Source organism: Typopeltis vanoorti, chromosome 6, assembly GCF_054136105.1.
Source record: "Typopeltis vanoorti isolate ZY-2024b chromosome 6, IOZ_Tvanoo_1.0, whole genome shotgun sequence".
NCBI classification, from domain to species: domain Eukaryota; kingdom Metazoa; phylum Arthropoda; class Arachnida; order Uropygi; family Thelyphonidae; genus Typopeltis; species Typopeltis vanoorti.
Genome location: NC_143554.1, coordinates 68,896,554 through 68,921,664, shown reverse-complemented (window position 1 = coordinate 68,921,664; position 25,111 = coordinate 68,896,554). Strand labels below are relative to the sequence as shown.

Here is a 25,111-nt window from a genome sequence, read left to right as displayed (position 1 = left end):
TTCATGTTTACCAGTTGGTTTAGTGATAATCAAACTGTTACTGCCCTCTTTCATATGCTGTATCACCTGTTCTATTTACATACAGACCCATATTTAGAAGAAATCTAATGCTTGATTTTTCATTTGCTATCACAGTGTGTTTTATGGAAATATAATTTCTGTTTTAATGAACAGAAATACAATAAAACTCATCATATCATAAAATCTGAAAAGTGAATTTTTTTTTTCACTCTTTGTGAAGGGTATATATATATATATATATATATATATTTGTTTTCATCAACTTGTGGAGAGAGTATATATATGTATTTTTTTAGACTATCAGAAGGTCAGTACCTTTTAATTCACAAGAATGCAGACAGTTTTCTTAGTGTCTATAAAAAAGAAGTCGAAGGAAATAACAGGTATGAATTAATGATTTTTACTCCCTTGCTATTTTTTATGTATTTTTTTATAACTTACAAAACATTCAAATATTTTGTATTCAAATATCCATAAATTAAAATATCTGAAACATTCTGTTATTTTACCTAGAATGTGTGTGTGTGTGTGTGTGTTCACAAGCACTGTTCCACTATTGCTACAATCAGGGGGGGGGGATCAATATTGCTGTTCATTTGATTTCTTTTTGGGATTTGTGAGTCTTTAAATAATTTATTTAGTATTCAGACATGTTAATAATTAACATTTCTGAATGTTAAAATGATGGATCTTTTTCTTATATTTTTTAACTAATTTTAATTTCTGTTTATAGTGAAATAATGCAGTATGCAAATTATAACATAAAATTACTGTATGTACTGTACTGTAATAAAGCAAGAGTGTACAGTGCTCCTGTGCACTTGCAATAAAATAATCTGGAAACACTTGGAGCAAGAGTAATTCTTCAAATTGTTGTTTTATTAATCTCCCAATCGGCCATGACGTGTGTAGACATCTAGCTAAATCTGGATACGATTCTGTAACACCCATTGAATAACATGGATAAGAAGTGCAATTTGGTCTCGCTATTTCATCCACCTCAGCCAGTAGGGAGGTTAATTTGCTGGAAGAGGTGGCAGGACGGGGAGTTAGATCATCAACAACAAATTCTTCAAATTCAGGAACTGCAAAAGCATTCAGAGGGTGCTTCACCAGAAAGTGTGGGCTCATCTTCATGTGTGAGTGAGGTGACAGCAGGAAGTTGGCTTCTTTGAAATTTGTACATATGCTCAACATAGTATGCACAATTTGCCATTTCTTTTTTGTATAAATTTCTTTATAGCAAGCCATTGCAGCTAGCATCATTCTGCCCACTTTGCTAAATCTCTTCATGTTGAGGTCAGTTTCCCCAAACAACAAGATTGCCTTGAAATGGAGGCAGAAATGCCTTTGTCAGTTATTTTTACTGTAAACATTTTTGGGGATCAGCTTCTTTATGTTATTCTGCTTTTTTTCTTTTGCAATTTATTGTGCTTCTAGATCCATAAAATCTTCTTCCACAGCTTTCACCAACTGCTCTGCATCTTTATTGTCAACCTCTTACTCGAAATCTTCAGCTAGCAGCACTATTTTGTCACCAATCTCTTGTAAGGCATGAATCCTGTGAATGTGAGAACATATATTTTCAGCATATTCTTCCAAACACCACTCATGTACTCTGCTGTTATCTCACTCCATATTGCATCTATATTCTTTGAGTCTTCTCATCCTCATTAGCAGTAATAACCAGAGAAAAAGTATTTCTTAAATAATGTGTCCCAAAGGCAGCAACTAACACCCTGGTCCATGGGTTGCAGAAGTAATCAAAAAATGTGAAATATTTGTAATTTATTAAATATAATATCTTTTAGTGAAATTATGTTTTATTATTCTAATGTTTTTCACATTCGTTTTTTTTTTTTTATATACTTATTATCATAGAGAAGTACGAGGCTTATAAAATAGGAGGTGCCCTTAAATACCACCAGTAGGCTATGTTTAATCTTCTATTTGCCAATTAAATTTTCATAGAAGACACACCTCATATGACTTTCTTTATACTAGTCTAATTTCATTTCTTCGACGTATTGTTTCTTTGTGTGTGTGTGTCATTACAATTTTAATATTGTATTCCTGAAGTTGCCTCTGTGACAGACACGAAATATTGAAACTATTAAACCAGGTGATAAGATTAAGGCTTTGAATTACAGGCACGAATCTGTTTGTTTGGAGTTGTGCTAAAGGTATTAAAGAGACTAGCGAGAACCAGGATTCAGAATTGGGTTGATGACAATAACAATGTCTTTGATAGACAGCATAGGTTTGTTAAAGAAAGGTCGTGTTTTAGCAATCTACTTACATACTATAACAAGGTGACAGGTACATTGGGTATAGGGGAAGCATACACGATGGTATATTTAGATTTTGCTAAAGCTTTTGATAGAATGCCACATGATAGGCTAGTAATTAAACCAGAATATATGAGGTTGGATAGTAAAGTAAGTAAATTAATGCATTGGATTGAAGATTGATGGTCTGATAGGCATCATCAAGTTATGTATGGGGTGCAATATTCCAGAGGAGGAAGGTCAATATTGGTGTGCCCCAGGGGTCTGTTTTGGATCCATTGCTGTTTAATTTGTATGTAAATGATATTGGGAAAAGCTTGAATGGTGATATACAGTTCTTTGCAGATGATGCAAAGTTGGGAATTGAATAGACTTTCTGAATGGGCAAATGATGCCAGTTCAATGTAGCAAAGTGCAAGGTTTCAATATCTTAGAGAAAGTGAAGGAGATGAGAGATCTGGGGTTTTGGTGGATAAGGACATGAAATTTCGTGGACATTTTGCTAAAATTGTTAGCACAGCACATGATAGGAATGATGCAAAGAACATTAACATGTAGGAGTAAGGATGTTATGATTTCTTTGTATAAGGCTTTGATCAGAACCATATATGAGAAAAGAGATTTCTCAACATATAATCTTTTAAGAAGTTTATCTAAAATGTTGTCTTCACATGGGAAAAATTAATTTATACATTAAGAATTGAAGAGATTTTATTTAAAAAAAAAACCACCAGGGATTACATCATAGAACTCACAGATCATCTAGAAAATTATTTAGATATTGAAAATCAATTTACCATTGTGCTCAAGGAAGAAACATTATTGCTACAAGAACTGTTTCCTCCAGATGCCATCACTTATGTCTAGACAGCACATTTTTTTCAGTTTGGCAACAGTTTTTATGAACAGAAGGAAAGGAAGGAAAAATATCTGAGAGATGATGAGATCCCCCCCCCCCCCCAGTGCAATATAATAGCAGCAATCAAAATTCATACTCAACCAGTTATGGTCTGTTATAAAACATCTAAAACCTCTGAACTTGGTTACAATGCACAATATGTAAACCAACTCAACATTGAAGCTGACATGTAATATAGGAGTAATTTTTTCCATTATTGTAATTTACCTTCTATTAACAAGACATACTTAATTAATTATTAACAAGACATACTTTACATCTTAAATGCAAGGGGACTTTTATGAAGAATTAAAAGGGAACTTAAATGCAAAAGTGGGAAAGAGTATGAGAGTTAGGCCGGAGTGTAGCATGTTTGGTGAACGTAACACCCATGGTGAAGGACGGTTCAAATTTGCCCATGTTAACAGATTAGTTATTACCAATACCTGCTTCCAGAAAAAATCCACAATGAACCTATACTTGGATATCTAACATTGATTGGTCAAGGCACCAGATTGATTACATCCTGGCTCTCCAGAAGTGGAAGAAGACAAGCATCTCTGATGTGCATACTTGTCCTGGAGCAGATTGTGGTATAGACCATCAGCTCGTAAGAACCAAAGTAAGACTAAGACTCCAAAAACTTCCAAGTCAGGCACATCCCACTGGATCTTAGAGTAATTCCTAGTAGATTCACATAAGAAACATCAACTCAGTTGGATGATTTTTTGGAGACCAGTGAGGAGAACTTACCAGAAATGCTTGGGGAAGGAGTCAAGGTGATAATACAGGATCCAGCCAAAAAGTATCTCAGCCCAATAAGAAGACCAAGAGATCCATGGATATCAGTTTCCATGGGAACTAATCAAAAAAAGGCAGATTAGAAAAACAAAGAGACAAAGGGACTGAAGAATATAAGAGATTACATAGAGAAGTCAGAAGAGCCATCAAGCAGGACAAAGAAAAGTTTTATACTAATAAATGCAAAGAGAGAATTCCAGATGAGGAATTATAAAATTACACAATTATAAAAGGATGTTTTATTTAGTTCATGACCTAAAGCACACGTTTAAGCCCAAATTGAATGTCATCAAAGACAGGAATGGAGCATTACTAACAGAAGAATTGAAAATCAAAAACAGATGGAAAGAATACTGTGTGGAACTGTACAATAGAGTGGATAAAGAAAATTTGGAGGAGCCCCCCCTCTCACCAGGAAAATTCTGATTTCGAACCTCCTCCACTTAGGCATGAAGTTGAAAGAGCACTTAAGCAGCTTAACAGCAGTAAGGCCCCAGGTGCAGATGGAATTCCAGCAGAGTTAATTAAGGCCACAGGGGATGGATGGATAAAAGTGTTTCACAAATTTATTATGGGGATATGGGAGACAGGATTATGGCCTAGAGGCTCAGTTTTCATACCAGTACATAAGAAGGGAGATATGAAGGCTTGCAAGAACTATAGAACTATTAGTTTAATCTCTCATGCAAGCAAAATTTTATTGAAGATCATGTAAATAGGATTGAGGCCAAAGTTGAGGCAAAGATGCCGAGGAACAAGCAGGTTTTAGGAGAAGGCACTAGAGATCAGACAGTTCATAGAAAAATATAAAGAATTTAGACTCCCTCTGGTAATGTGTTTCTTAGACTGCACTAAAGCTTTTGACTGTATTTAGCATGTGAAACTGTGGGAAGTAATGAAAAGAATGGGTTTTCCTCAACACACTGGCAGGTTGATAGCCAACTTGTACAGGGAACAAGAAGCTACAGTAAGAACAGTTGTTGGGTTAACTGATTGGCTTCAGGTTGAAAAAGTAGTTAGGCAAGGATGTTTACTTTCTCCTCACTTGTTTAGTATATATGCTAAGGCCATCATGTGTGAAGCATTGGATAAACTCAAGACAGGAATTAGGATAGGTGGTAGATTGATCAGTAATCTGAGATACAGATGATACTGTACTCCTCTGTAATGACAAGGAAAAACTAGAATAAATTCTTGATAAGTTAACAAGATCAGTAATAACAGAGGACTTCAACTCAATCCTAGCAAGACAAAGATTATGGTTCTCAAAGGAAATACATACAGGGAAGCTCTTGAGAAACAAGTGTATCTTAATGGAGAAAGAATTGAGGAAGTCAGCAACTTCTTCACATTGTTAATGTGAAGAAGACCTCAGAAGAAGATTAGTAATGGCTAAATCAACAGTCAGAGACTTGACTAAAATCTGGAAGGATGGATCTATCCCCATGAGAACAAAGTTGAGGATTTTGGATGCAGTTGTTTTTCCAACAGCCACTTATGGATGCTTGGAACTTAAAGAAGTCAGATAAGAAAAGGATAGCTGCTTTTGAGATGTGGTGTTACAGAATGCTGTTCAGGATATCATGTACAAAAAGGTGTACAAATGAATGGATGTTAGAAAAGATCAGCAGAACTTTAAGGCTCCTTAAGGATATTGACAGAAGAAAGTTAAAATATTTTGGACACATCGCAAGAATGAAAGGAAGACTTCTCAAAACAGTAATAGAAGGTAAAGTTCCTGGCAAAAGTGGAAGGGGTAGACTGTAAATGAGATGGATGGATGGTGTGTGTGTGTGGAGTGACTGATCTTCAGAGAGCCTCCTGAAAAGCATACAATAGGACTACATGGAGAGGCCTGGTGTGGCACATCACTGAGCATCAGAGTGACCATATTGCATCTGGATGCCCAGTGAACATATGATAATGATTCCATTAACATTCTTACCTTATAAGATATGGTTTGCTCTTTTTTGTCTTTTTAGTCTTTTTTCTAATCAGAAAAATTTTTTGTCTTAGTTTGTGGTAGGCAATTCTTCAGGAATAACTGAAATGGTATCAGTACATTAATTGAAGTTTGTATTTATTCTTGATTAATTGAGAAGCTAGTAAATTAAATTCTTTCATGTGGTAATAACATTAATTTAATTTTTAATGTCATCATTCAACCACAAAACATAATTCTTATTTGGTGTAAATTTATACCAAAAGAAAATTCACTTATTGTTCGAAAAGAAATAATTATACCAATAATTTATTTATAGCGTATTATGTAGGAATCACTACTATTGAAAACGAAACTGATGTAACCTTATTAGGTACAAGAAGAAGCTGCTTCTTAAAAGTTTAATGCTACATGAAAGTTTGTAAAGTAGCCTTTCATGCAGCACTGAGCTTTATAAACTTTGCAATACTTCTTGGCCTTTGTGAACATGTAATTTTGTTTACACTTTTTGATACTGTAGAAACTGCACCTCTTGTAGGCATGTAGAAATCTGAAGTGTTAGATAATAATAAATAACCCTATTCGTGCTCTTGCAAAATTATGTCATCTGATATTAATTCTTTCATTCATTAGCACTGAGCAAGATTACTGATAACTTCTACAGACAGTATTATTTTAATGTAATGTAACTTGCTACGATTGAGTTAACTCAATTTGAACGTTTGGTGTGCCTCCTATATTCAGACAAGTTTTTAGTATGGAAAGAATCATAAGATATTCAAACTTCGCGGGTAGGTTCCTCCATCAATTGCCAACCAGTTGAAGTTTATTTGACTTGGGTTTCTGTCCTTGTATGACATCTAAAGAGAAAATTTTGAACTGGTGCAACTAATCATATTAAGCGCCTCCATAGCACAATTGGAAGAATGAGAGTACATTGCGCCCTTCGATTGGAAAAGGCCTAAGTTCGATTCTCATCGTGGCAGGAGGAATCTTTATATATGGACTTTTTCAATCGAAGGTGAGTTAGCCGATCTCATACAGAGGTAGCAGGGGTTTTTCAGCCTGCATACAGAGACAAACCGGCCCTTCAGAACTTCAAAATTTGCAGACAAAAAATACTAGTTGTGGTGGGGGGCGGTAGATGGCGTTAATGTGGATGATTGGTAGTAGAGGTTCGGATGGAGACTGAGAGTTGTACAGCAGGTGTCCTCCCGTGATGAATCTTCGGACTCCTTGGAGGTGTCACAAATAATAATAATAATATGCAGCATGATACATAAACCACATGACTGCGGGGATTTCCGGGATGTCACAATATGGCGCCTACTAGTAAATATTTGCGTTATCTTACTGATTGTGTACTTCAGATGAAGAAGATCCTGGTGATTCTACATAAATTAACGTGTGTAATTTGCATAATCAAGTGGACGTCCCTTGATTATGCAAATTTTATAAAACACTATTATTGCCATTTTTGTGAGTGAACAAGTGTATATCAAGAATGTATGATGCTCTCCGGACCTCTTCCTTCAGTAAGAATTTTAATTGATTTTATTTATAAATTTTTTGCAAAATTAATTCAGCACATGGGATAATGTCAGTAGAATATAAAGTCAGCAGTTAAAGGGTTAATAATATTGGCATTACATCAGTATACTCTGAAAAAAGAAATTCTGATCATGTTGTGAAATAGTGAATCTTACCATTTCAGCTATATACTGCTCAAAACACACATACATTTTTGGTAACATGTTATATTAGGTGGTATGTTTGTGAATAATTTGCCATATGTGGTATAGGTCAGTGTCTAATTAATCAAATCAGATTAATCATATCTGATTTTTTTACAGTGCTTATGGATTCTGGAAACTTAAATCTGACTCTGGTCTAAGTAATAATATTTTGATATTGTATTGCACCATTTACTTTAGATAGAGCATTACTCCATGACTCCATGGAGGTCTGTTGATAATAATAATAATTACATTTCATGTTATGCAAAATCCAGAAAGAGGAGAGAACAGAGTGGTAAATGAAGCTGTACTTCATTTAGTTTATTAAAATTATCTGTACTAATCTATTATACAAAACTCATACAGGTTAAAAATTCATTGTGATAGATCACTAAGTTGTTTAAAACATAACATTACTAAAGAAATTGAAGCTGTTTCTCAGATGAAACTGAAATGTTCTGTTTATAATGTATTTGAAATTGTTAATTTTCAAATGAGCACCCAGTATGATTGATTTTGTTAATACTATAATGATTTTGGGCTTAATAAAAATTGAACTTTTATTATTAATGAAAAAGTGGTATTTTTTTTTCATGATAATATTTTGCATTTTAATTCCCTACATATGAATAGAGGAGCATTAGATCTACACACATGTATTAATCAGCGAATGATTCAAATAGAAGAACCCAGCATTGTTTGGACTCAACAGAGTGAAGCTCCTTGGTTACCATTAGATCCTGAAGTAATTTTGCCATTGTTTTCTAAGCAGAACAGGATTCCTTTAACATTTCCTCCCAAACGTGAGTAGCATTGTTATTCATAAATCAGAATAATTTACTTCATCATCATCATCATCATCATCAAATTCCTGCCATGTACCCTCAAGGGGTGTACAGGATATGACAGTACTACATGAAAAAATTACATCATTACTAACTTCCTATCTACAATTTTCCTCCAAATCAGTCTGTTACTTGACAAGACTCCAACATTATCAGATCTTATATTTCTATTGTCTAAGGCACTTTGTACCGTATCAATCCACCTATATCTTGGTCTTCCTCTGGGTCGTTTTCCTGCCAACCTGGCAGAGAACACTTGTTTTGCTAATCTTTCCTCTCCCATTCTATTTAAGTGACCATACCATCTGAGATTAGCTCTGCTAACGCATTCCTGCATGCTGACAATGTCAAGTTCTTTCCTAATATCCTCATTTTTAATATGATATTGCCATTGATGCCATCTGTTCACGCCTCTAATCTTTCTCAGGACTCTCATATCTGCGGTCTCTACTCTTTGGTCAAGTGTTTTACTTCTGACCCAGCTCTCAGATCCATAAGTTAAAATTGGTTTGAACACAGTCTTGTGTACAGCTAATTTAGTGTTCCGACTAATTTCTTTCTTATTCCATATGAATTTATTCAATTGACTTCCCACGATACCAGCTTTGCTGATTCTGTTGTCTATTTCTATATTTAGTTTACCATCTTCAGTAAAAATTGTGCCTAAGTAGCTGAAATGTTTTACTTGTTCCACAGGTTCTCCATTCATAACACAGTTGACATTTTCAATGATTCTGCCTATTTTCATTGTCTTTGTCTTTTTATTGCTGACCTTCATACCATATCTATTACAACAGCTATTCAATTTAGTCAGAGAATCTTGCAGACTTGTAGCGGATTTATTTAGAAGTATAACATCATCCGCATAAAGCAAAGAGCTGACATTAACATCTCCAATTTTGATATCAGGTTTAATACCACATTCCTTCATAATGTGATCCATATAGATAATGAATAACAGAGGGGATAATGTACATCCTTGTCTCACACCAGATTTAACATTAAACCATCTTCCTGTACTTCCTTCAATTCTAACTGCTGACTCACAACTCAAATAAAGACTAAGTATTGCTTGATATAATGCCCCATTGACACCATATAACTGCAGCGTATTGAATAGCTTCTCTCTTGGCACCTTGTCATATGCCTTTTCCAAATCGACAAAACTTAAATACAGATCTTTGTTATATTCCCATGCTTTCTCGACTATTTGTCGTAAAGTGAAGATCTGATCCTGACAGCCTCTATTTGGCCTGAATCCCGCTTGTTCTTCACCAAGCTTTTCTTCCACAATTCTCCTCAACCGTTTCTCAAGTATACTTGCATAGATCTTGCCAGGAACACTCAGTAGGGAAATACCTCTGTAATTCTCGCATTCAGTTTTATTTCCCTTTTTATATATGGGTACTATGAGAGCTCTACTCCAATCATCGGGAATTCGTCCCTCTGTCCAGGCTTTCTGAACTATGCAGTGCAGCCACTGTAAGACTCTTATACCACCATACTTCAGCATTTCTGGTCGAATATCATCTACTCCTGCTGCCTTTCCACATTTCAAGCCTTTGATGGCTTTTTCTACTTCAAGTATGGATATGTATTCCTGACTGCATGCCTGGTCAGTGTTTTTTATCAGTGTGCTGTCATCACTGCTTGTTTCATTTAGCAGTTTTTCAAAGTAATTACTCCATACTTCAAGGATATCTTTTTCTCCTGTTTTCATTTCACCTTTATCATCTCTAATTCCTTTTACAGCACTCTTTCCTCCATTCCTAAGCTTCTTCAACAACCTCCAGAATATTTTGCCACCTTCTTGATATTTATTTTCTATATTCTTGCCAAAGTCCTCCCATGACTTTTGTTTAGCTAGTTTTACACACTGTTTAGCTTTCTTACATTTGTCTCTGTATTCTGTAAGAGTAAAAGCTGACTTATTTGCCAGGAACTTTTGATATGCTTTCTTCTTTTCCTTCACTGCCTCTTTAACTTCCTGTGTCCACCAGGGAGTTCTGATTTTTTTATCTTTGCACACAACCTCACCACATGCCTCTCTGGCAGAATCAATCAATGTTTCCTTCAGAGTTTGCCACTGAATCTCCAAGGTTTGATTCCTATTCTCAAACTCTTTCATTTTCTTTTCAATAATATTTCTGTATTTTAGTCTACAGTTTACATCTGAGAGCTGCTCAACTTTTATTCGCTTTAAAACTTTCTTACATGTTATTCTTTTCAATATGAAATTCAATTTTATCCTGCTCAAGACTAAATAGTGATCACTTCCAATTTCAAATCCTCTGTACACTCTGGTGTCCTGCACCAGGGAGAAAACATCACTATCAACAATAACATAGTCAATGAGACTTTTCTTATTCCTAGCCTCTTCTCTCCATGTGAATTTGTGCACATTTTTATGTTGGAACATGGTGTTAGTAATAACCAGTCCATGTCCTGAGCAGAAATCCAACAGATATTTGCCATTATTATTAGCTTTGCTCTTTTCTCCAAATTTTCCCAAAATATTTTTGTATGTCTCACAATCATTTCCTACTCTACTATTTAGATCCCCAACAAGGACCAACTTTTCCTTTTTCATTGTGTCAGTTGCTTTTTCTAAAGCCTCAAAAAATTCCTCCACTTCTACCTTAGTAGAACCTTCTGTGGGACCATAGGCACAAATAAGTCTCATTGTCCAGTTCCCCATTCTCATATTTGCCCACATTACTCTACTTGAGACTGACTGCCATTCAAGAAGATTAGCCTCGTATTTTGTGTTGAATACTATGGCTACTCCTTCTTTTCCTTGATTGTTATTGCCTGAATATAACATTTTGTATTTATTGCTCAGAAAGATCTCACCAGTTTTGGTCTTTTTTGTTTCAGTCACCCCTATTATGTCGATCTGGTACTTATCTAATTCCTCAGCTAGCTCCATTTCTTTGCCATTCAGGCTTCTTACGTTGATAGTACCGATCTTTAACTCTGGTGATGTAGAGTTGGGATTTGTTTTCAGATTTGTTCCAGTAGCTGACTTTTCGCTGTTCGCCCTGGTTCCCCGGCGAAAACAACGGGGGCCTTGTTTAACCGGGCGACGCCCCAGCCGGCATGAAATTTTGTCATGTTGTACCATCATTTTTTTATTTTGGTTTAACCAATAAGAATACAATTTGGTCGGCTAAATCCCAAATTGCCAGCCCATCCTCGTTCGTTCAGTATCAAAGTAGATACCCAACAGGGTGCACCACGAGAAGGTGAGGATTGGACATTAGGTCAGAAGCCCTGGTCGGTTCTCCGCATTCCTTTAAAGGCTATGTGGAGGTCTCCTCTCAGTTATACAGCTTTGACCCTTAAGCACCCCGAATAATTTACTTGATAGATGTTAATATAATCTCTTTAATAATGTAATCTAAAAATATAATCTTTTAAAAAATATTTCTCTAGAAAATACTTAACAGTTGTTATCCATCCATTAATTTGATTTTTTTGTCTGTTATCAAATGTTTCATATCACCCTTCATCTCAACAGTAGAGGTCCAGATTATCTGATCCTTAATTCCCCCACAGTATTTATGTTCATTACGTTTACAACCTTTTGTGAGTAGGCAACACATTAAAAATAATAATAAATAAAATAAAATTATTTTTGGAGTTAAAAGTACAGATTAAAAGAATTAATTCTAACTTAATTCAAAAAAAAAAAAATGTATTTAACTATCTTAAGATATTGTATTGAGATGGAGAGCAAGAATCATGAATAGTATGTTGACAGAGCTGTGTGAGAAGAAGAGGGAGTAGAGTTTGTAAATGTGTGAGATGCATTTGAGGGAAGGATGGATATGTAGAAAAGTGTCAGTTGCATTTAAATGGATTTGGTGTGAGTCAGCTTGAGATACTGTTGTTAGAAAGAAGTGCAATGAATGATGTGAGCTATAGATAGAGGAAGTAAGAGGTGAAGTGAAAGATTAGAAGAGGGAGAGAGAGAGAGAGAGAGAAACTAGTAAGACTAAGTGGTTATAAAATGGGAATAATAATGATGAGAGCAAACAAATATGCAAGATTGACAAAAAATTGGTGGGGGGGATAGAGTTGGGACAAACAAGGAGACATGGTGTAAAGAGAATATGTGTGTGTGTGTGAGAGAGAGAGAGAGAGAGAGAGAATGGCCAGTATAGGAATAAAATGGCCTGGGATGTGGGAGAGAGTGGAGTTGAGTCTGAGGAGATATTTAGGTAAAGATGATTGGACAGGTAGGATTGTTTATAGACCAAAAAGAGAATTGCATTGCTTATTTACAAATCAGGGGTGCTGCAGTTCCGCAGTGCCTATGCACTGTGGAACTGCAGCATCCCCAATTTTTCTCTATATATAAATATATTTATTAATTTATTTATATTTGCTTGTAATATTTAATTTTATCATCAACAATCCTATACAATTCTCTTATTTTGTATAAATAATAATAAAAATCCATCTTGTAGCACAGAGCTTTCCAAACTGTGTGTCGGCTACAGTGTGAAGGTGTGTCGCGTGAACATAAAGCGTTAAACAGAATAATCACTGAAAATTTCCACAGCGGAATCTATTTCACAAAGTACCGGTACAAGTTTTAGTTAGTGCCATTAAAGAAGATATTTGGTCAACTGCTCGGAACCCCCTCCCTGAGTCTATACCGACTTGCATGCAACCATCACCATCAGTTTCATTTTCGTTGGGGTTTTCTATAGTTTATTCAAGTATGAGTGACAGTAGATGTAAACAGAAGCTAAATTGTGCAGAGCCGCACTAAGGAGTCCCAAAAATACTTTACTTTAAATAGTATGTAATTGCAAGATGTTTTACATTTTAGAATTTAAATTTCACTTTCAAAATTATATACACAAACTATCTTTTAATTATTTTTAACCTTTAAGAATATTTCATATCAATATATTTTATATCATATATTCATATCAATTGATAATAAACAATATTTTTTCATGAAACAAAACAAGAAGAATATATTTTTATTTTTAAGTAATTTTGAATTATACCAAGTATAATTTTATTGATAATAAACAATATTTTTTCATGTTTAATGATTTTTTTTAATTTTTACCATAATTTTAATATTTTATCCAAACATGTATATGCTGTACGTGTGTATGTATATTTCGAAAGTTGTAGCACCCCCACGATTTCAAGCCACAAGCTGCCACTGTTACAAATGCCAGGTGATGCAATAGCTTCATTGATTGAATTTATTTGTCCAAAAGTTGTTGAAATAATATTTTTCATAAGGATAGAAAGAATAAAAAGTGGAGTTGCTGCTGATGATAGCAGGAGAATTATGTGTGCATAAATTTTGAGTAAGTATGATGTGAGGTGGGGTTATAGAGATATTTAATCTGTTGCTATAGGCCAAGGAATATGGTGGGCAGTGAAGAAGAAATGTATAATCTGGGTTCAAGAATATTTGGTGATTATCGTCAATTCATAATGCTGTGGAAAGATGAGTTTTTTTTTTTTTTTTTTTACTAATAATACTGAGTAATTTATTGTATTCATTTGTTTTATAAGTATGCATAATTGACTGCATTATTTAGACTTAAGTCTTCTTCTTCTCTCTTCCATCATCTATGTGGATGATGATGAGGCCGAATGAACTCTTTCCTGTCGTTCCAGGGAGAGTCCGAACAATTCTGTCCAGTTTGGTGTCGCTTGTTGTGATTTGGTTTTTACGTGCATATTATTTTAAAGTATATATTGTCAGTATGGCATCCACGTGTAGCAGAACAGTGGTGGCCAAGACTGCTTTGTTGGGTGAGTTAAATTTGCATGATGTTGTCCAGTGTAGAATTTACACGATTAATTTGTCGCAAAAGTGTGAAAGATTCATGGAAATAGAGTGAAACTGATGAGTGAGTGTGTAATACAACCCCCCTGGCAAAAAAGTATCTGATCAATGTTGTTATCACTGTGACAACTGCAATATACACTGTATATTTCTAGGAAAGTTTAACATATAAATGTTTTGGCATGCAAGAAATGAAATATCTCTCACTTTAAAATATAAAGAGAAAAGAAAATGTTTTGTATGATTCAAATATTTAAAGGCTAATTTAAAGAAAATAAATTATCTGTGTTAGAAAAAGTATCTGAACAAGCCGACAGTCGGAAAATAAGTAAGCAATCGCTGAGGGAAACAAACATGTATCATTTCCCAGCGTGTGAATCTACAATTGTATGTGCACACATAAAGCATAAAGAAAATGTTTATAAAGAGCAGAATCGTAATTGCGAAATGTAAATTCCATCTGCAGTGTTAAAGGATGGCTCCTGTGAAAGACCTCTTTGAGCAGTTTAAAAAACAAAAGGATTGAATATCTGAAAGATGGAATGTTTCAAAGACAAGTAGCTAGATTACTAAAATGTGCTCAAAATACCATTTGTGACATTTGGAAAAAATATTGTCCGACTAATAGTGTAAAAAGCATGCCTCGAAGTGGATGTCCTCATGCCACCTCATGCAGACAGCACAGAAAAGTGGCTGAACTTGTGAAGACCATTCAACATCCATACAACTTAATGCTGTATCGTCAAACTATAGAGTGAAGGTAAGTAACTGCACAGTACAGAATCGACTGAATGGTCAAGGATTTCACTTTTGCAAAGCTAAAACAAAACCTTTTTTTTTTTTGACAAAGCAACAGAGCATGTTTACACAATTGAAAACACGCAAAAAAAAACGTGTTTTCAGTTGTGTAAAAATCATGTGAATTGGGAATTTGATGACTGGAAAATAGTCATTTTTAGTGACGAATCTCGAATTTGTCTTAGAACTGGTGATGATAATGGTATCTTTGTATGGAGAAGAGTTGGTGAAAAGTTCTTCGATGAGCACATTAATACCAAGGCTAAATTTTCACCATCAATTTACCATTTAGAGTTGGATGACATCACGGTGTTGGAAAACTATGTATACAGTCAACTCTGAAGTCTACGGGGATTTTTTAGAGCATTTTTTGGTTCCTAGTATAGAAAAATGGTTCCAAGATTCCAATGACTTCATTTTTCAAGATGGTAATGCATCTTGTCACTGCAGAAGACGAATCAAGAAACATTGAGAACCCTCCAATTAAAACTATGACTTGGCCTTCGAATAGCCCAGACCTTAATCTGATCAAAAATGTTTGGAATATTTTAAAGCAAAACATCGACACTAAAAGGTGGAGTGAACTTTTGCCAACTGACTGTCAAAAGCTTATTAAGTCCATGCCATGAAGAATGAAAGCCATCATTCGGGCTAAAAGAGAAATAACAAAATACTGAGTTTGGTGATCGGATATATATTTCCCAATCAAAGAATGATTGCATACTTTTTTCTTCAGTGTTTGATTTCAATTCACTAATTTCTGGTTAAAAGTAATAACTATAAAATATTTTTTTGGAATAATTCCTAATATACATATGATGTTAGTATTACAGTTGTTGATTGGATACTTTTTGCCAGGGGTTGTAAATGTTTTGAGAGTTAGTGATAGTAGAGTAGAGAGTATTAGAAGAAGACTGGAAAATGTAAAGATTGGTGATAATACCAAACGTTTGGTGGCAGAAGTTGAGAACATAGAAGACCTGAATAACAAAATAGCATGCTAGCGTGTAGTTCTTCACAGGACAAAGTGCGAGATTGAAAGGCTGCGGAAACGGCAAGAGATTAGTTAAAACGAGAACAGAAAAAAAAGCAAGAGGTCTGAAGCCAAAAATAAAATTGTAAGAATAAATGAAAGAAAGAAAGAAAGCAGATAATTTTTGTGATGATTCTATGATAGGGGGACTACTTCACAAAAGTGCCACAAAATCTTGTTTCTGTGGTGCAAAAATTAATAATATTAGTAATGCTGTCAGAATGCAGAAAGGGAAGGTGAAAGAATTTATTGTTTTGCTGGAATCAGTGACCTGAGAGGTGAGAAGCATTGTATGAGAGATGGGATATGAAAGAGTTATTGGAAGGAGCAAAAAAGAAGAGCAAGAGAGTGAAGTTTGTAAGTCTGCTGCCATGCCATGATAGAGGCAAACTAAGGAGAGCACTGATAGCTAATGAATCAATACACAGGTTGTGCAGAAGGATTGATGCAGAATTTGTGGACCTATGGCCTGAATTTGATGAAATGGATGATTTATACAATGCTAGTTAAGTGTCCAGAGAAAGCTTTGTTCACTGAGATAGTGGAAATGCAAAATCAGCAAAAAAAAAAACTATTAAAATTAAGATGGATGCAAACAAGTGTGACATGTGAAGGCACCTATGAAGCGAAGGAGTGTGTGTGTGTGTGTGTGTGTGTGTGTGTGTGTGTGTGTGTGTGTGTGTGTGTGTGTGTGTGTGTGTGTGTGTGTGTGTGTGTGTGTGTGTGTGTGTGTGTGAGAGTGAGTGAGTGAACAAAATGTGGAATCTAGTGTCTCAGCCAACAATATTGAATGGGTAGTCAATTCAGGATGTAAAGATGGTTGGTGTCCAGAGAAAGCTTTATTCACTGAGATAGTGGAAATGCAAAATCAGCAAAAAAAAAAAAAAACTATTAAAATTAAGATGGATGCAAACAAGTGTGACATGTGAAGGCACCTATGAAGCGAAGGAGTGTGTGTGTGTGTGTGTGTGTGTGTGTGTGTGTGTGTGTGTGTGTGTGTGTGTGTGTGTGTGTGTGTGTGTGTGTGTGTGTGTGTGAGAGAGTGAGTGAGTGAACAAAATGTGGAATCTAGTGTCTCAGCCTACAATATTGAATGGGTAGTCAATTCAGGATGTAAAGATGGTTGGTGTCCAGAGAAAGCTTTATTCACTGAGATAGTGGAAATGCAAAATCAGCAAAAAAAAAAAAACTATTAAAATTAAGATGGATGCAAACAAGTGTGACATGTGAAGGCACCTATGAAGCGAAGGAGTGTGTGTGTGAATGAACAAAATGTGGAATTTAGTGTCTCAGCCAACAATATTGAATGGGTAGTCAATTCAGGATGTAAAGATGGTTGGAAGCTTAAGCATCACTTTTGTGGCAGCCAGCCATATGAAGACTTCTCTGAGGAAAGGATATATGTGGAACTACAAGGCTGGTGATTATGGAAAGTTTAGGAGACTGCTTAGAGCTCTAGCATGGAATGGGAAGTGATAAATACTGCTTGCAAATGTATTCCAAAGGGCAAAAGGCTGAATAAAGTACACATCAAGTGGATGAATGAAGGAATTAAGCACGAAATTTGGAGGAAGATGGTACTGTGGAGGTAGCAAAATGAATAGTGGTAATAATCAATTCCATGAGAAAGAGTAGGCCATGAAGGTGACTTAGTAAGGACACAAAAGTGCAGTTTGAGCAGAAATTGGCAAATCGGACCAAAAAAATCCTAGAGTTTTTCTGATATGTGGCAAGTAGAAGGAGGAATGATTACAGTAAGATGATGTTGATGGATGAAGATGGTAGATTGGTAACTGTTGCAGAAGACATAGTTGAAGTCTTCAGAACATTTCCTAAGGATGTTTCATCCTCATCAGTGTGAAATCACAAGAAGCTCCATTGTAAAGGAAATAGGAGAGGATGGTTTAATTATGAGTGAGCTGGAGGTATATGAGAAATTAAATCATCTTGAGATCAATAAGGTAATAAGATTTGATGATATATCACCTCATATCTGAAGGAAGTGTTCAAGGGAGTTGGTGGTATTCTTGACATAACCTGTTTAATAATAGTCTTACAACAGCATAGGTCCCATAATAAATTTAGTTTAATCCTTTATCCAAGTGTGAGCAAACAAAGTTTGCGCCTGAAAGTATCTTCAGGACCGGGGTAAGGTGGTACAACACCAGGGCACTCCTTGCAAAGGTGGAGCAAGCTACCAATACTCCTATCTCAGTATCTCCCATGATGCAAAACACATCCCCTTGCGGATATGTCTAATGTTATGCATTAAGGGAAGAGCCACAACCCAGACTAGTTTCGACCTTTATTGAGGTCTCTTCAGTGGGAGCCAGGCCCAAGAGGAGATAACAGGCAGAAGCATTAGCAGGTCATCTCTACCTATCGGAGTTGCCAAATGGTGTGCCACCCTTTTTTAATAAATTACTCTGGATTTAGAGAAAGATGTTGAAAGTTTATTTTTCACTTGGTTAGAGTATAGTAAATTTAGTTTAATCCTTTATCCAAGTGTGAGCAAACAAAGTTTGCGCCTGAAAGTATCTTCAGGACTGGGGTAAGGTGGTACAAGATACTTTGAGGATACTTTCAGGCGCAAACTTTGTTTGCTCACACTTGGATAAAGGATTAAACTAAATTTATTATACTCTAACCAAGTGAAAAATAAACTTTCAGCATAGTTCCCAAGGAAGTGGAAAGAAGGTAAACGTGTTCCACTGCACAAGGGTAGTGATTAAGGTTATACACTTTTAAATTATAGGCCAATCTGTATATCTGGAGTTATGGTGTAAGGTATTGGAGAGATTAGCAAAAGCTAAGATACAGAAATGGGTTGATAACAGCAGTATTCTCTCTGATTGTCAGAATGGGTTTGTTAAAGGGAAGTCATGTGTTATAAATTGCTTATGTATTATAACAAGGTGACAAATGCATTAGACAGGGGAGATACATATACTTAGATTCTGCAAAGTCTTTTGATAGATTGCCATATGACAAGCTGGTAGCTAAGTTGAAATGAATGGAATTTGGATAGCAGACCAGTGAGTTGGATAGGTAACTGGCTATCAGATAGGTATTAATAAATTTTATATGAGGGTGCTGTATCCATAAAGAGTGATATGCTGCAGGAGTCTGTTTTGGGACCATTGTTCAACTTGTATATTATTGATTTAGGGGGTTTAACTGGAGATATGCAACTGTTTGCAGATGACGATGCAAAATTGGGGAGAACAATGAGGGGGGTCAAGCAGATGTTGTAGCCTTACAGGAAGACTTGAATAAATTGTATGGTGCATAAAGGGAACTATTCAGTGTTGGAGAGTTTAAGATTCTGAAATTTTGATAAATAATGATGAGATGTAGAGTATACACTTGGTGGGAAAACTTTGAAGAAGGTTGAGGAGATAACAGATCTTGGAATGGTGGTGGACATGCACCCTGAAGTTCAGGGGGGGGGGGGTCACATTGCACAAGTTATGAAGTCATTACATTGGATTATGGCAATGATCCAAGGACCTTGATATTCAGAAATAAAGCAAGTATGGTTCCATTGTATAATACCTTGATCAGGCCTCATATGGATCATTGTGAACAGGTAATGAGAATATGTTAGAAAGTGTCAAGAAAAGATTCACAAAGATGGTAACTGGTCTTTGGAATGTGGGGTATGGAGACTGATTGAGGCAATACGATTTGCAAAGCCTTATGAGTAGGAGTCGGAGAGGGAATATGATTGAAACAAGTTAGTCAGGGGTTGTTATCGGATTAATGCAAAAGAAATTTTTCATAGAATGGGGAGGGAGAGAGTTGAACAATAGGCCATCCTTGGAATCTTTGTAAGGAGAGTGTGAGCAAAGGGGTGAGGAGCAGGTTCTTTGCATTGAGAGTGATTAGTGAGCAGAGTGCATTGCCTGAGAGTGTGGTGGCAAACATGTTGAATGAGTTTTAAGGCACAATTTGATGAGTGCTTTTTGTGTGATATCCCAGTATGAGTCTGACTCCATGAAAGATTGTTGTTAATAATGATGATGAAGTGACTATTAACTTACTCTACATTGAGGAGCATAATGTCATTTTTTGAGAGAGGTTATTTAATTTATTTTCCCCTTAAATCATTGCTCTAGGGGTGCTTAAGGGTCAAAGCTATGTAACTGAGAGGAGACCTCCACATAGCCTTCAAAGGAATGCAGAGAACTGACCAAGGCTTCTGACCTAATGTCCAATCTTCACCTTCTCATGGTGCACCCTGTTAGGTATCTACCTGGATATCGAATGGACGAGGATGGAGTGGAAATTTGGAATTTAGCTGACCAAATTGTGTTCTTATTGGCTTAAACCAAAATTTCAAATGATGGCACAACATGACAGAATTTCATGCCGGCTGGGGCATCATCCGGTTAAACAAGGCCTCTGTTGTTTTCGTCAGGGAACCAGGGCAAACAGTGAAAAAGTTGTCAGCTACTGGAACAAATCCTAAAACTTACCCCAACTCAACATCACCAGAGTTCAAGATCAGTACTATCAACATAAGAAGCCAATGGCAAAGAAATGGAGCTAGCTGAGGAATTGGATAAGTTCCAGATCGACATAATAGGAGTGACTGAAATGAAAAAGACAAAAACTGGTGAGATCTTTCTGAGCAATAAATACAAAATGTTATAGTCAGGCAATGACAGTCAAAGAAAAGAAGGAGTAGTCCATAGTATTCAACACTAAATATGAGCTAATCTTCTTGAATGGCAGGCAGTCTCAAGTAGAGTGATGCTGACAAATATCAGAATGGGGAACTGGACAATGAGACTTATTTGTGACTATGGTCTCACAGAAGGTTCTACTAAGTTAGAAGTGGAAAAATTTTTTGAGGCTTTAGAGAAAGCAACTGACACGATGAAAAAGGAAAAGTTGGTCCTTGTTGGGGATCTAAATAGCAGAGTAGGAAATGATTGTCAGACATACAAAAGTATTTTGGGAAAATTTGAAGAAAAGAGCAAAGCTAATAATAATGGCAAATACCTGTTGGATTTCTGCTCAGGTATTCAGTCAGAGAGGCATGTGGTGAGGTTATGTGCAAGGATAGAAAAATCAGAACTCCTCTTTAACTTCCTGTGCCACCATGGAGTTCTGATTTTTCTATCCTTGCACATAACTCACCACATGCCTCCCTGGCTGAATCAGTCAGTGTTTTCTTCAGGACTCGCCACTGAATCTCCGAAGTTTGGTTCTTGCTCTCAAACCTCTTTCATTTTTTCTTGAATAATATTTGTGTATTTTAGTCTACAGTTCACATCTGAGAGCTGAAAACAGTGGAAAGAAGAAAGCATATCAAAAGTTCCTGGCAAATAAGTCAGCTAGTGCTCTTCGAGAATACAGACAAATGTAAGAAAGCTAAACACTATATAAAACTGGCTAAACAAAAGTCATGGGAGGACTTTGGCAAGAACATAGAAAATAAATATCAAGAAGGTTGCAAGATATTCTGGAGGTTGTTGAAGAAGCTCAGAAATGGAGAAAAGAGTGCTGTAAAGGAATTAGAGATGATCAAGGTGACATGAAAACAGGAGAAAAAGATCCTTGAAGTATGGAGTAATTACTTTGAAAAACTTCTAAATGAAACAAGCAGTGATGACAGCATAGTGGTAAAAAACAGTGACCAGGCATGCAGTCAGGAATACATATCCATACTTGAAGTAGAAAAAGCCATCAAAAGCCTGAAATGTTGAAAGGCTGCAGGAGTAGATGATATTCGACCAGAAATTCTCAAGTATGCAGGTATAAAAGTTGTACAGTGGCTGCACTGCATAGTTCAGAAGGCCTGGACAGAAGGACAAATTCCAGGTGATTGGAGTAGAGCACTCATAGTACCCATATATAAAAAGGGAAATAAAACTGAATGTGAGAATTACAGAGGCATTTCATTACTGAATGTTCCTGGTAAGATATATGCAAGTATACTTGAGAAACAGTTGAGAAGGATTGTGGAAGAGAAGCTTGGTGAAGAACAAGCTGGATTCAGGCCAAATGGAGGCTGTCAGGATCAGATTTTCACTTTACTACAGATAGTTGAGAAATCACGGGAATATATATATATATATATATATATATATATATATATTATAACAAAGATCTGTATTTAAGTTTTGTAGATCTGGAAAAGGCATATGACAATGTGCCAAGAGAGAAGCTATTCCAGACGCTACAGTTATATGGTGTTAATGGGGCATTATATCAAGCAATACTTAGTCTTTATTTGAGTTGTAAGTCAGCAGTTAGGATTGAAGGAAGTATAGTAAGATGGTTTAATGTTAAATCTAGTGCCAGACAAGGATGTCCATTATCCCCTCTCTTATTCATTATCTATATGGATCACATTATGAAGGAAAGTGGTATTAAACCTGATATTAAAATTGGAGGTGTTAATCTCATCTCTGCTTTATGAGGATGATGGTATACTTCTAAATAAATCTGCTACAAGTCTGGAAGATTCCCTGACTAAATTGAATAACTGTTGTAATTTAGTGCTGTGAGGGTCAGCACTAAAAAGACAAAGACAATGAAAATAGGCAGAAACATTGAAAATATCAACTACATTGTGAATGGAGAACCTGTAGAACAAGTAAAACATTTCAGCTACTTAGGCACGATTTTTAGTGAAGATGGTAAATTAAATATGGAAATAGACAACAGAATCAACAAAGCTGGTATGGTAGGAAGTCAATTGAATAAACTTATATGGAATAAGAGAGAAATTAGCCAAAACACAAATTAGCTGTATACAAGACAATGTTTAAACCAATTTTAACTTATGGATCTGAGGGCTGGGTTAGAAGTAAAACACTTGATGAAAGACTAGAGACTGCAGATATGAGAGTCCTGAGAAAGATAGGGTAATGAACAGATGGCATCAATGAAAATATCATATTAAAAACAAGGCTATTAGGAAAGAACATGATATTGTCAGCATTTAGGAATGCATTAGCAGAGCTAATCTCAGGTGGTATGGTCACTTAAACAGAATGGGAGAGGAAAGATTAGCAAAACAAGTATTTTCTGCTAGGTTGGCAGGAAAAAGACCCAGAGGAAGACCAAGATATATTGGTGGATTGATTCAGTAAAAAGTGCCTTAGAAGACAGAAATATAAGACCTGATAATATTGGAGTCTTGACATTTAACAGATGATTTGGAGGAGAATTGTAGATAGGAAGTTAGTAATGATGTAAATTTTTCATGTAGTACTATCATATCCTGTGCACCCCCTTGAGGGTATATATATATATATCAGGAATTTGATGATGATTGCTCTATTTGATAATATATTCAGATTTTTGCTTTCTTTTAATAGAATCAGGCTGAGTTTGGGTCAAAATACCCTTTATTAAATACTTTCTTTAATAATTTCCATCCCTTTATTTCTTTTGCTTGGTGAATATCCTGAAAAGACTAAGCTGTGGTGCTAAACCAGATGAGTAATATAGCTTTATATTTTATTTATTTTCTAATGCTATTGCAATTTGGGTATAATATTTATATTCTGCATATTTTTTTGCTTTCAGCTATGTTTAAACCATATGGAAAACCCTTTCAGAAGGGTAAGAAAAAAAAGAAGAAAAAATCCCATGCATCATCATCATGAAGCTAAGATGCTGTTTACTTTAAATATTACATTTAAGATATATACAACAAAATGACATTTGATTTTTCTCTTAATTTATGTTGTTAAAAATATTGTAAAGGGTGTATTTTTAAAATCAGAAGCTGTTTATTAAAAATTTTTGTTGAAACTTGTCACTGGCGTATCTCAATATATGACTGAAATTTTAGAATTACATTAGTGCTGTGCTTGACACTACTAAACTTGTTATACAGAACATTCCACTTGATATTACTGATGAGAGTTTCATAAAAACATATTCATAAACTAAATGATCTAGAGATCATTTGGCAGCAGGTCATATAACATGATTTGTAATATAATTTATATGTATTATGTGCTTTCTATTCAAATGTTCAGTATGCAAAATTATAGCAGCTAAGTGTATATCAGAATATTTTAGGCCTATGTTATATATAAATGCTTAATCCAAAAAATAATATCTTATTAGCATTATTTCTTTAGTAAAGTTTAAAATATATATGTATTTTATATGTATAGATATACATATAAAAGAAATATGCATATCTGTAATATTTTACAAAATGTTTGCTTACAATATTTATTGGTATCAAGAAAGAAAGAAAGGACTCATATCAGATTCCTTTTAATTCTGGAACTTTAAAAAACTTGACAATAGGTAGAAAGTGTTGAATTTATTACTAACTTTTTTATGACATTTAAGAACCGTAATCTTGTTTTACAACAAGTGATGATTTTGCTTTCATCATCATCATTGCCATAGACAATACACAATCTTTGTTTCTGCAAAGATTGTGTATTTCTGAACAGGAAGTTGAATATAGCAGGTTAGAGAGGACAACTACAGATTAAAACAGAATACATTCCAAAAGCTGGAAGTTTAGGAAAGGGATGCTTTCTTAATCACAAAAGGAGGATAAAATTGCTAAAAGGGAAGCAAACAGTTTCCAAAATTAACAGAAGAATTTTCTTTCAGAGGAAGCTAAGTTTAAAATTTGGATAAAACTGCTAAGTAGGGACTATTTTATATATAATTAAAGATAATAAGGCAGAACACCAGAATAAGTTGATACAATTTATTACTTACTAACATGAAGTTTCATCCCAGTTGCACAGGATTTCTTCAGGTGTAAATAAACAATCTAGTAAACAAAACAGTAATGACTAGTAAAGGTGATAATTGTTATGCAGCTGTATAAAAGAGGCTGATGTTATTTTTTAAAAAAATATTTCTAATTGTTCCGAACGTTCTGCATGTTTACACATTCACGTAAATGTTCTTGATTAATGAAGGTTA

The 25,111-nt window shown here is 35.2% G+C and overlaps 1 protein-coding gene across 1 annotated transcript in view; it reads left to right on the top strand.

Annotated features, from left to right (window-relative positions):
* Positions 1–23,963, top strand: part of LOC150105519 (little elongation complex subunit 2-like) — a 294,381-nt gene extending 270,418 nt beyond the window's left edge. Inside the window, exons 16-18 of the mRNA XM_090394868.1 lie at positions 318–404; positions 8,320–8,489; positions 23,735–23,963. Of these exons, the coding sequence (XP_090250994.1) occupies positions 318–404; positions 8,320–8,489; positions 23,735–23,814 (337 nt within the window). The 3' untranslated portion in view covers positions 23,815–23,963. The remainder of the gene's footprint in view (positions 1–317; positions 405–8,319; positions 8,490–23,734) is intronic.
* Positions 23,964–25,111: the final 1,148 nt, after the last annotated feature.